The sequence below is a fragment of the Panthera pardus genome, unplaced genomic scaffold, assembly GCF_024362965.1.
Source record: "Panthera pardus isolate Hobbes unplaced genomic scaffold, ASM2436296v1 HiC_scaffold_15, whole genome shotgun sequence".
Lineage (NCBI taxonomy): Eukaryota > Metazoa > Chordata > Mammalia > Carnivora > Felidae > Panthera > Panthera pardus.
In genome coordinates this window covers 15,147,867-15,160,161 of record NW_026526710.1, presented here as the reverse complement: position 1 = coordinate 15,160,161, position 12,295 = coordinate 15,147,867, and the positions used below count along the sequence as shown (strand labels likewise).

The 12,295-nt window shown below is 39.9% G+C and overlaps 1 protein-coding gene across 1 annotated transcript in view; it reads right to left on the bottom strand.

Moving 5' to 3' along the window:
- LOC109253634 (solute carrier family 5 member 4) overlaps positions 1–12,295 on the bottom strand; it is a 52,771-nt gene that overhangs the window by 9,962 nt on the left and 30,514 nt on the right. The window contains exons 12-13 of the mRNA XM_019426802.2: positions 11,954–12,122; positions 10,057–10,272 (exon numbers count right to left, since the gene is read on the bottom strand). Of these exons, the coding sequence (XP_019282347.1) occupies positions 10,057–10,272; positions 11,954–12,122 (385 nt within the window). The remainder of the gene's footprint in view (positions 1–10,056; positions 10,273–11,953; positions 12,123–12,295) is intronic.

The window sequence follows — 12,295 nt, the reverse complement described above, 5'->3', positions numbered from 1 at the left end:
AAATTCATATGGAACCACAAAAGGCCCCGAATAGCCAAAGTAATTTTGAAGAAGACCAAAGCAGGAGGCATCACAATCCCAGACTTTAGCCTCTACTACAAAGCTGTCATCATCAAGACAGCATGGTATTGGCATAAAAACAGACACATAGACCAATGGAATAGAATAGAAACCCCAGAACTAGACCCACAAACGTATGGCCAACTCATCTTTGACAAAGCAGGAAAGAACATCCAATGGAAAAAAGACAGTCTCTTTAACAAATGGTGCTGGGAGAACTGGACAGCAACATGCAGAAGGTTGAAACTAGACCACTTTCTCACACCATTCACAAAAATAAACTCAAAATGGATAAAGGACCTGAATGTGAGACAGGAAACCATCAAAACCTTAGAGGAGAAAGCAGGAAAAGACCTCTCTGACCTCAGCCGTAGCAATCTCTTACTCGGCACATCCCCAAAGGCAAGGGAATTAAAAGCAAAAGTGAATTACTGGGACCTTATGAAGATAAAAAGCTTCTGCACAGCAAAGGAAACAACCAACAAAACTAAAAGGCAACCAACGGAATGGGAAAAGATATTTGCAAATGACACATCGGACAAAGGGCTAGTATCCAAAATCTATAAAGAGCTCACCAAACTCCACACCCGAAAAACAAATAACCCAGTGAAGAAATGGGCAGAAAACATGAATAGACACTTCTCTAAAGAAGACATCCGGATGGCCAACAGGCACATGAAAAGATGTTCAACGTCGCTCCTTAACAGGGAAATACAAATCAAAACCACACTCAGATACCACCTCACGCCAGTCAGAGTGGCCAAAATGAAGAAATCAGGAGACTATAGATGCTGGAGAGGATGTGGAGAAACAGGAACCCTCTTGCACTGTTGGTGGGAATGCAAATTGGTGCAGCCGCTCTGGAAAGCAGTGTGGAGGTTCCTCAGAAAATTAAAAATAGATCTACCCTATGACCCAGCAATAGCACTGCTAGGAATTTATCCAAGGGATACAGGAGTACTGATGCATAGGGGCACCTGTACCCCAATGTTTATAGCGGCACTCTCAACAATAGCCAAATTATGGAAAGAGCCTAAATGTCCATCAACTGATGAATGGATAAAGAAACTGTGGTTTATATACACAATGGAATACTACGTGGCAATGAGAAAAAATGAAATATGGCCTTTTGTAGCAACATGGATGGAACTGGAGAGTGTGATGCTAAGTGAAATAAGCCATACAGAGAAAGACAGATACCATATGGTTTCACTCTTATGTGGATCCTGAGAAACATAACAGAAACCCATGGGGGAGGGGAAGGAAAAAAAAAAAAAAAGAGGTTAGAGTGGGAGAGAGCCAAAGCATTAGAGACTGTTAAAAACTGAGAACAAACTGAGGGTTGATGGGGGGTGGGAGGGAGGGCAGGGTGGGAGGGAGGACAGGGTGGGTGATGGGTATTGAGGAGGGCACCTTTTGGGATGAGCACTGGGTGTTGTATGGAAACCAATTTGACAGTAAATTTCATATATTAAAAAATAAAAAAAATAAAAAAAAAGAAAATTCACACCTCACAGTATATTTATGAAACATAAACATAAATTAGATAAATGGTCTTATTTGTCCTTTAGACACATTTAAAAAATCAATAATAAATTATATTATTTTTATTGCCATAAAAAGCTTAATATTTATATTTCCTTGAAAAATATAACATATTTTCTAGTGTTTTTTTTTTTTTTCATTCAACTCCCAATATTCAACACAAATATTTCATTGTTACTTCTGGTGACATGTCTTTAGAAAAGTAATTTGAACCATTCTGTGTTTCAGGTTTCCCCATCCACAAATAATATTTACTACTTTTTACAGGAATATGCAAATAAATATTGCTTCAAAGATCGAGTGATACATGCAAAATAAATAAAAGTTATACATGTTAGTAATACATTCAAACAGTGTTAGTATATAAGCAGTATTTGAGTTAAAAAAATGACTAATAATTTCTGAGGGAAGATGGCGGTGTAGGAGGATGCTGGGCTCACCGCGCGTCCTGCTGATCACTTAGATTCCACCTACACCTGCCTAATAACCCAGAAAACCTCCAGAGGATTAGCAGAACGGAGTCTCCGGAGCCAAGCGCAGACGAGAGGCCCACGGAAGAGGGTAGGAAGGGCGGCGAGGCGGTGCGCGCTCCACGGACTGGCGGGAGGGAGCTGGAGAGGAGGGGCGGCTCGCCGGCCAAGCAGAGCCCCCGAGTCTGGCTGGCAAAAGCGGAGGGGCCGGACAGACTGTGTTCCCACAGCAAGCGCGACTTAGCGTCTGGGAGGTCATAAGTTAACAGCTCTGCTCAGAAAGTGGGAAGGCTGGAGGACAAAGGGAGGGAGAGTTGCTGAGCCCCCTGACGACAGAGCTCAGCTTGGCGGGGAACAAAGGCGCTTGCCAGCGCCATCTCCCCTGCCCATCCCCCAGCCAAAATCCCAAAGAGAACCAGTTCTTGCCAGGGAACTTGCTCACTCCGCGCAAACACCCAACTCTGTGCTTCTGCGGGGCCAAACCTCCGGCAGCGGATCTGACTCCCTCCCGCTGCCACAGGGCCCCTCCTGAAGTGGATCACCTAAGGAGAAGCGAGCTAAGCCTGCCCCTCCTGCCCCCGTGCACCTTGCCTACCCACCCCAGCTAATACGCCAGATCCCCAGCACCACAAGCCTGGCAGTGTGCAAGTAGCCCAGACGGGCCACACCACCCCACAGTGAATCCCGCCCCTAGGAGAGGGGAAGAGAAGGCACACACCAGTCTGACTGTGGCCCCAGCGGTGGGCTGGGGGCAGACATCGGGTCGGACTGCGGCCCCGCCCACCAACTCCAGTTAGACACCACAGCACAGGGGAAGTGCCCTGCAGGTCCTCACCACTCCAGGGACTATCCAAAATGACCAAACGGAAGAATTCCCCTCAGAAGAATCTCCAGGAAATAACAACAGCCAATGAGCTGATCAAAAAGGATTTAAATAATATAACAGAAAGTGAATTTAGAATAATAGTCATAAAATTAATCGCTGGGCTTGAAAACAGTATAGAGGGCAGCAGAGAATCTCTTGCTACAGAGATCAAGGGACTAAGGAACAGTCACGAGGAGCTGAAAAGCGCTTTAAACAAAATGCCAAACAAAATGGAAACCACGACGGCTCGGATTGAAGAGGCAGAGGAGAGAATAGGTGAACTAGAAGATAAAGTTATGGAAAAAGAGGAAGCTGAGAGAAAGAGAGAAAAAAATCCAGGAGTATGAGGGGAAAATTAGAGAACTAAGTGATACACTAAAAAGAAATAATATACGCATAATTGGTATCCCAGAGGAGGAAGAGAGAAGGAAAGGTGCTGAAGGGGTACTTGAAGAAATTATAGCTGAGAACTTCCCTGAACTGGGGAAGGAAAAAGGCATTGAAATCCAAGAGGCACAGAGAACTCCCTTCAGACGTAACTTGAATCGATCTTCTGCACGACATATCATAGTGAAACTGGCAAAATACAAGGATAAAGAGAAAATTCTGAAAGCAGCAAGGGATAAAAGTGCCCTCACATATAAAGGGAGACCTATAAGACTCGTGACTGATCTCTCCTTTGAAACTTGGCAGGCCAGAAAGGCTTGGCACGATATCTTCAGTGTGCTAAACAGAAAAAATATGCAGCCGAGAATCCTTTATCCAGCAAGTCTGTCATTTAGAATAGAAGGAGAGATAAAGGTCTTCCCAAACAAACAAAAACTGAAGGAATTTGTCACCACGAAACCAGCCCTACAAGAGATCCTAAGGGGGATCCTGTGAGACAAAGTACCGGAGACATCACTACAAGCATAAAACATACAGACATCACAATGACTCTAAACCCGTATCTTTCTATAATAACACTGAACGTAAATGGATTAAATGCTCCAACCAAAAGACATAGGCTATCAGAATGGATAAAAAAACAAGACCCATCTATTTGCTGTCTACAAGAGACTCATTTTAGATCTGAGGACACCTTCAGATTGAGAGTGAGGGGATGGAGAACTATTTATCATGCTACTGGAAGCCAAAAGAAAGCTGGAGTAGCCATACTTATATCAGACAAACTAGACTTTAAATTAAAGGCTGTAACAAGAGATGAAGAAGGGCATTATATAATAATTACAGGGTCTATCCATCAGGAAGAGCTAACAACTATAAATGTCTATGCGCCGAATACCGGAGCCCCCAAATATCTAAAACAATTACTCATAAACATAAGCAACCTTATTGATAAGAATGTGGTAATTACAGGGGACTTTAACACCCCACTTACAGAAATGGATAGATCATCTAGACACACGGTCAATAAAGAAACAAGGGCCCTGAATGATACATTGGATCAGATGGACTTGACAGATATATTTAGAACTCTGCATCCCAAAGCAACAGAATATACTTTCTTCTCGAGTGCACATGGAACATTCTCCAAGATAGATCATATACTGGGTCACAAAACAGCCCTTCATAAGTTTACAAGAATTGAAATTATACCATGCATACTTTCAGACCACAATGCTATGAAGCTTGAAATCAACCACAGGAAAAAGTCTGGAAAACCTCCAAAAGCATGGAGGTTAAAGAACACCCTACTAACGAATGAGTGGGTCAACCAGGCAATTAGAGAAGAAATTAAAAAATATATGGAAACAAACGAAAATGAAAATACAACAATCCAAACGCTTTGGGACGCAGCGAAGGCAGTCCTGAGAGGAAAATACATTGCAATCCAGGCCTATCTCAAGAAACAAGAAAAATCCCAAGTACAAAATCGAACAGCACACCTAAAGGAAATAGAAGCAGAACAGCAAAGGCAGCCTAAACCCAGCAGAAGAAGAGGAATAATAAAGATCAGAGCAGAAATAAACAATATAGAATCTAAAAAAACTGTAGAGCAGACCAACGAAACCAAGAGTTGGTTTTTTGAAAAAATAAACAAAAGTGACAAACCTCTAGCCAGGCTTCTCAAAAAGAGAAGGGAGATGACCCAAATAGATAAAATCATGAATGAAAATGGAATTATTACAACCAATCCCTCAGAGATACAAACAATTATCAGGGAATACTATGAAAAATTATATGCCAACAAATTGGACAACCTGGAAGAAATGGACAAATTCCTAAACACCCACACTCTTCCAAAACTCAATCAGGAGGAAATAGAAAGCTTGAACAGACCCATAACCAGCGAAGAAATTGAATCGGTTATCAAAAATCTCCCAACAAATAAGAGTCCAGGACCAGATGACTTCCCAGGGGAGTTCTACCAGACGTTTAAAGCAGAGATAATACCTATCCTTCTCAAGCTATTCCAAGAAATAGAAAGGGAAGGAAAACTTCCCGACTCATTCTATGAAGCCAGTATTACTTTGATTCCTAAACCAGACATACACCCAGTAAAAAAAGAGAACTACAGGCCAATATCTCTGATGAATATGGATGCAAAAATTCTTAATAAGATACTAGCAAACCGAATTCAACAGCATATAAAAAGAATTATTCACCATGATCAAGTGGGATTCATTCCTGGGATGCAGGGCTGGTTCAACATTCGCAAATCGATCAACGTGATACATCACATTAACAAAAAAAAAGATAAGAACCATATGATCCTGTCAATCGATGCAGAAAAGGCCTTTGACAAAATCCAGCACCCTTTCTTAATAAAAACCCTTGAGAAAATCGGGATAGAAGGAACATACTTAAAGATCATAAAAGCCATTTATGAAAAGCCCACAGCTAACATCATCCTCAACGGGGAAACACTGAGAGCTTTTTCTCTGAGATCAGGAACACGACAGGGATGCCCACTCTCACCGCTGTTGTTTAACATAGTGCTGGAAGTTCTAGCATCAGCAATCAGAAGGAAAATCAAAGGCATCAAAATTGGCAAAGATGAAGTCAAGCTTTCACTTTTTGCAGATGACATGATAGTATACATGGAAAATCCGATAGACTCCATCAAAAGTCTGCTAGAACTGATACATGAATTCAGCAAATTTGCAGGATACAAAATCAATGTACAGAAATCAGTTGCATTCTTATACACTAACAATGAAGCAACAGAAAGACAAATAAAGAAACTGATCCCATTCACAATTGCACCAAGAAGCATAAAATACCTAGGAATAAATCTAACCAAAGATGTAAAAGATCTGTATGCTGAAAACTATAGAAATCTTATGCAGGTAATTGAAGAAGATTTAAAGAAATGGAAAGACATTCCCTGCTCATGGATTGGAAGAATAAATATTGTCAAAATGTCAATACTACCCAAAGCTATCTACACATTCAATGCAATCCCAATCAAAATTGCACCAGCATTCTTCTCGAAACTAGAACAAGCAATCCTAAAATTCATATGGAACCACAAAAGGCCCCGAATAGCCAAAGTAATTTTGAAGAAGACCAAAGCAGGAGGCATCACAATCCCAGACTTTAGCCTCTACTACAAAGCTGTCATCATCAAGACAGCATGGTATTGGCACAAAAACAGACACATAGACCAATGGAATAGAATAGAAACCCCAGAACTAGACCCACAAACGTATGGCCAACTCATCTTTGACAAAGCAGGAAAGAACATCCAATGGAAAAAAGACAGTCTCTTTAACAAATGGTGCTGGGAGAACTGGACAGCAACATGCAGAAGGTTGAAGCTAGACCACTTTCTCACACCATTCACAAAAATAAACTCAAAATGGATAAAGGACCTGAATGTGAGACAGGAAACCATCAAAACCTTAGAGGAGAAAGCAGGAAAAGACCTCTCTGACCTCAGCCGTAGCAATCTCTTACTCGACACATCCCCAAAGGCAAGGGAATTAAAAGCAAAAGCGAATTACTGGGACCTTATGAAGACAAAAAGCTTCTGCACAGCAAAGGAAACAACCAACAAAACTAAAAGGCAACCAACGGAATGGGAAAAGATATTTGCAAATGACACATCGGACAAAGGGCTAGTATCCAAAATCTATAAAGAGCTCACCAAACTCCACACCCGAAAAACAAATAACCCAGTGAAGAAATGGGCAGAAAACATGAATAGACACTTCTCTAAAGAAGACATCTGGATGGCCAACAGGCACATGAAAAGATGTTCAACGTCGCTCCTTATCAGGGAAATACAAATCAAAACCACACTCAGATATCACCTCATGCCAGTCAGAGTGGCCAAAATGAAGAAATCAGGAGACTATAGATGCTGGAGAGGATGTGGAGAAACGGGAACCCTCTTGCACTGTTGGTGGGAATGCAAATTGGTGCAGCCGCTCTGGAAAGCAGTGTGGAGGTTCCTCAGAAAATTAAAAATAGACCTACCCTATGACCCAGCAATAGCACTGCTAGGAATTTATCCAAGGGATACAGGAGTACTGATGCATAGGGGCACCTGTACCCCAATGTTTATAGCGGCACTCTCAACAATAGCCAAATTATGGAAAGAGCCTAAATGTCCATCAACTGATGAATGGATAAAGAAACTGTGGTTTATATACACAATGGAATACTACGTGGCAATGAGAAAAAATGAAATATGGCCTTTTGTAGCAACATGGATGGAACTGGAGAGTGTGATGCTAAGTGAAATAAGCCATACAGAGAAAGACAGATACCATATGGTTTCACTCTTATGTGGATCCTGAGAAACATAACAGAAACCCATGGGGGAGGGGAAGGGAAAAAAAAAAAAAAAAAGAGGTTAGAGTGGGAGAGAGCCAAAGCATAAGAGACTGTTAAAAACTGAGAACAAACTGAGGGTTGATGGGGGGTGGGAGGGAGGGCAGGGTGGGTGATGGGTATTGAGGAGGGCACCTTTTGGGATGAGCACTGGGTGTTGTATGGAAACCAATTTGACAGTAAATTTCAAAAAAAAAAAAAAAAAAAAGAAAACTTGAGATAAAATCTACATCAAAGAATCCTTGTGATAAATAAAGTTAACATTTCTAAGGATACAAAAAAAAAAAAAAAGAAATTGTGGTTTATATACACAATGGAATACTACGTGGCAATGAGAAAAAATGAAATATGGCCTTTTGTAGCAACATGGATGGAACTGGAGAGTGTGATGCTAAGTGAAATAAGCCATACAGAGAAAGACAGATACCATATGGTTTCACTCTTATGTGGATCCTGAGAAACATAACAGAAACCCATGGGGGAGGGGAAGGAAAAAAAAAAAAAAGAGGTTAGAGTGGGAGAGAGCCAAAGCATTAGAGACTGTTAAAAACTGAGAACAAACTGAGGGTTGATGGGGGGTGGGAGGGAGGGCAGGGTGGGTGATGCGTATTGAGGAGGGCACCTTTTGGGATGAGCACTGGGTGTTGTATGGAAACCAATTTGACAGTAAATTTCATATATTAAAAAAAAAAAAAAAAAAAAAAAAAAGAAAATTAAAAATAGACCTACCCTATGACCCAGCAATAGCACTGCTAGGAATTTATCCAAGGGATACAGGAGTACTGATGCATAGGGGCACTTGTACCCCAATGTTTATAGCAGCACTCTCAACAATAGCCAAATTATGGAAAGAGCCTAAATGTCCATCAACTGATGAATGGATAAAGAAATTGTGGTTTATATACACAATGGAATACTACGTGGCAATGAGAAAAAATGAAATATGGCCTTTTGTAGCAACGTGGATGGAACTGGAGAGTGTGATGCTAAGTGAAATAAGCCATACAGAGAAAGACAGATACCATATGGTTTCACTCTTATGTGGATCCTGAGAAACTCAATAGAAACCCATGGGGGAGGGGAAGAAAAAAAAAAAAGAGGTTAGAGTGAGAGAGAGCCAAAGCATAAGAAACTGTTAAAAACTGAGAACAAACTGAGGGTTGATGGGGGGTGGGAGGGAGCGGAGGGTGGGTGATGGGAATTGAGGAGGGCACCTTTTGGGATGAGCACTGGGTGTTGTATGGAAACCAATTTGACAATAAATTTCATGAAAAAAAAAAGACTAATATTTGCTGGTCCTCTATAATGTTTCCCCCAGAGATACCTTTTATTGAAAGTTTGTGGTGTATATGCTTTAAGGTATTTTTTCCATTGTTAGACAAATATATATATACATTTTGTGTGTGTGTTTTATTTTCAAAAAGTGATATTATATAATACTATATTCTGCAAGCGTTTTTTCCCCACTTACCCATGTCATGGACATTTAAAAAGGAAATGATTGAGCTCCTCTGGGTTTTGAACAGATGCATAATATTTAGTGTACTATTATTGTGTATCCATTCCACTAGCAATGGAAATTTGGGTTGTCTCCATCTTTTTCTACTAGAAACCTTTGCAGAGAAAATTTATATATATATTTCCTACTTGTAGAAGTATTTCTACACAATAAGTTCCTAGAAATGGGGATGTTGGTTCATAAGGTATGAGAATTTTAATTTTAATTGATAAATACTCCCCAATTGCCTTTCTACAAATTATAAAATTCATCCATTCACCAATGATTTTGGAGTGTGGACATTCCCCAACATTCTTACCAACATTAGACATATTCATATTAAACTTTTTTGCCAATTTGAAAGGCATCTCATTCTATTTGTCTTTTTCCTGCCACCTGGTACCATGTACTTTTATTTTTTTAAATCTCTGTATTGGTGTATTTGTATCGTGTATGAAATTCTACTCATCCCCAAATAGTCCCAGGCCAGATTGCAACTCTGCTGTGAAGTGTTTTCCAATCTCTTAGGCAACACTAATTACTCTCTTTCTGGTATCCTATAACAAAGATAAAGATTTACCTACTAAGTGCATTGTGAAGTTTTTGGAGGGTGAAGCCCATTTCCTAATACCCCAGAAGGCAAAGAACCCTTATTTATTTATTTATTTATTTATTTAGAGAACCCCAAGCAAGCTCCATGCCCAGTGCAGAGCCTGACACGGAGCTTGATCTCATGACGCTGGGATCATGACCTAAGCCAAAATCAAGAGTCTGTTGCTTAACTGACTGAGCCACCCAGGCACACCAAGAACTCTTATTTTAAAATGAGTACTCACATGTACATCAGGAATGGGTTTTGTTAACAGGGAAATTCCCAGGACAACTAGTATGGAAACGAAAAAGAGGATGATGGCAAAGTACAGATAGTGCACTCCACAGATGACCTTGGGACAGTCACTGGCAGCCAAGCAACTTCCTGTTCCATAGGCAAACTCTGCAATCATGCGAATAAGGCCAATCACAAGTCCAATGACTAGACCCCAGAAGGCTCCCTGCAAAAGAAACAAGAATAAAATCAGAGTACTTAGAAAAGATGAGAAGCTCATTTGAGCAGGTAACAATTATCATCCTACCTACTTTCTCCATTAAGAACCAATAATGGCTAACCCTGAGCATAAAGTCACCAAAGCAAGAAAAAGGTACAAATACATGTGTTTATTTAGTGATACTGAAATTTCATTGCATCAGACACTACTTCAGGGCACTACTGTACACTCTGACCCAAGCTTAAGTTTACCTTGAATTTTATTTTATATATAGATTTTATAAGTTGTGGCTTATTTTATAGAATAAATAGAACTATGGCTTATGTTACACAATTTACAGAGTTGATATTAGATAGTTATGATAGTTCTATTAAGCTTTTGGCAATTAAGAGCATCTGTATTCTCTGAGAAGCTGGTGGGCTTGGAAACATATGTCCTCTAGTCCTCTGATCAAGATGTTATGTTCAAGGGGAAATGGTATTGCATAGACATTAAAAGCATGAGCTTTAGTTGGAGGAAGACCTGAATCTGAATCCCAAAATACTACTTACTAATACTAAATAACATTTGAAAAGCACATAAGATAATAACCTCTCTGTACCTATTCTTAATTTCAAAATTATAATAAAGTTAACAGTTGGAAACAATTAAGGGATCAAATGCCCATGATCCAAAATAATCAGTTACATATATTATAACAGAAATTAACATTTAAAAAATTTTTTTAATGTTTATTTATTTTTGAGACAGAGAGAGAGCATGAACGGGGGAGGGTCAGAGAGAGGGAGACACAGAATCTGAAGCAGGCTCCAGGCTCTGAGCTGTCAGCACAGAGCCTGACGCAGGGCTCAAACTCACGGACCGCGAGACCATGACCTGAGCCGAAGTCAGAGGCTTAACCGACTGAGCCACCCAGACGCCCCTAGAAATTAACATTTTTAATTGTTACTAGAGTGGTAGGTTTTCTTCTAAGCACTTCACATTAAAATAAATCCCTTTTGGGGTGATAAATCCCCTGGGTGGCTCAGTTGAGTGTCCGACTTCCGCTCAGATCATGATCTCACAGTTTGTGGGTTCCAGCCCCGTGTTGGGCTCTGTGCTGACAGCTTGGAGCCCGGAGCCTGCTTTGGATTCTGTGTCTCCCTCTCTCTCTGCTCCTCCCCGACTCATGTTCTCTCTTGCTTTCACTCTCAAAAATAAATAAACATAAAAAAATTAAAATAAATCCCTTTTAATCTTCACAGCAATCCTCTAAAGTAGGCACTGTGATTATCTTCATTCTACACAGAATCAAATGGTTTGCTTAAGATCAAAGGATTGATAGAGCCAGGATTGGATTCTGTCAGTCTTACTCCAAAACTTGTGTTCCTTAGTATTGTGTCATATATGTATATATTTTGTAAGAAATATACAGACTGTACTATAAGTGTGCCCTATGTATTTACACACTTTAATGAGAATCAGGAATTATAGCTGATTATATATATATATATATATATATATATATATTATATATATTATATACTATATATATTATACTATATTATAGTATAATAAGGATTCAATACAATTAAAATTGAGATGGGCTTTGAGTTATATAAACAGGGTGGAAAGAATGCATTTTCCTACCAGTGAAAGAAAATATTCTCACTCCAGCAGGGAAGAAGTTTTCCGATTTTTTACTTACCTGTTCATTGACTCTTTTACAGAAGATGGCAAGCAGGAAGACAGCCGCAATTGGAGGCCCAAGGTAGCTAGAAATTGATTCTATATAATGGAATAGTTGTCCATTTTGAGATACCTGCACTAATGGGACCCACAAAATGCTGATGGCAATTAATAGAATGATAAATAGCCTGGAGAGAAAGCAAAATGATTTAAATATTAAACAAAAGCATTATTGGCACTTCCACTGTGCTTTACAGTTCTTGATTCTTGTGGCCATTCATTGATTTTCCAAATAAAATCACACTCCTTGACCTCACATGAAGCCATGGAATGCTTAATGACCATAGGTTAGTAAAATGCC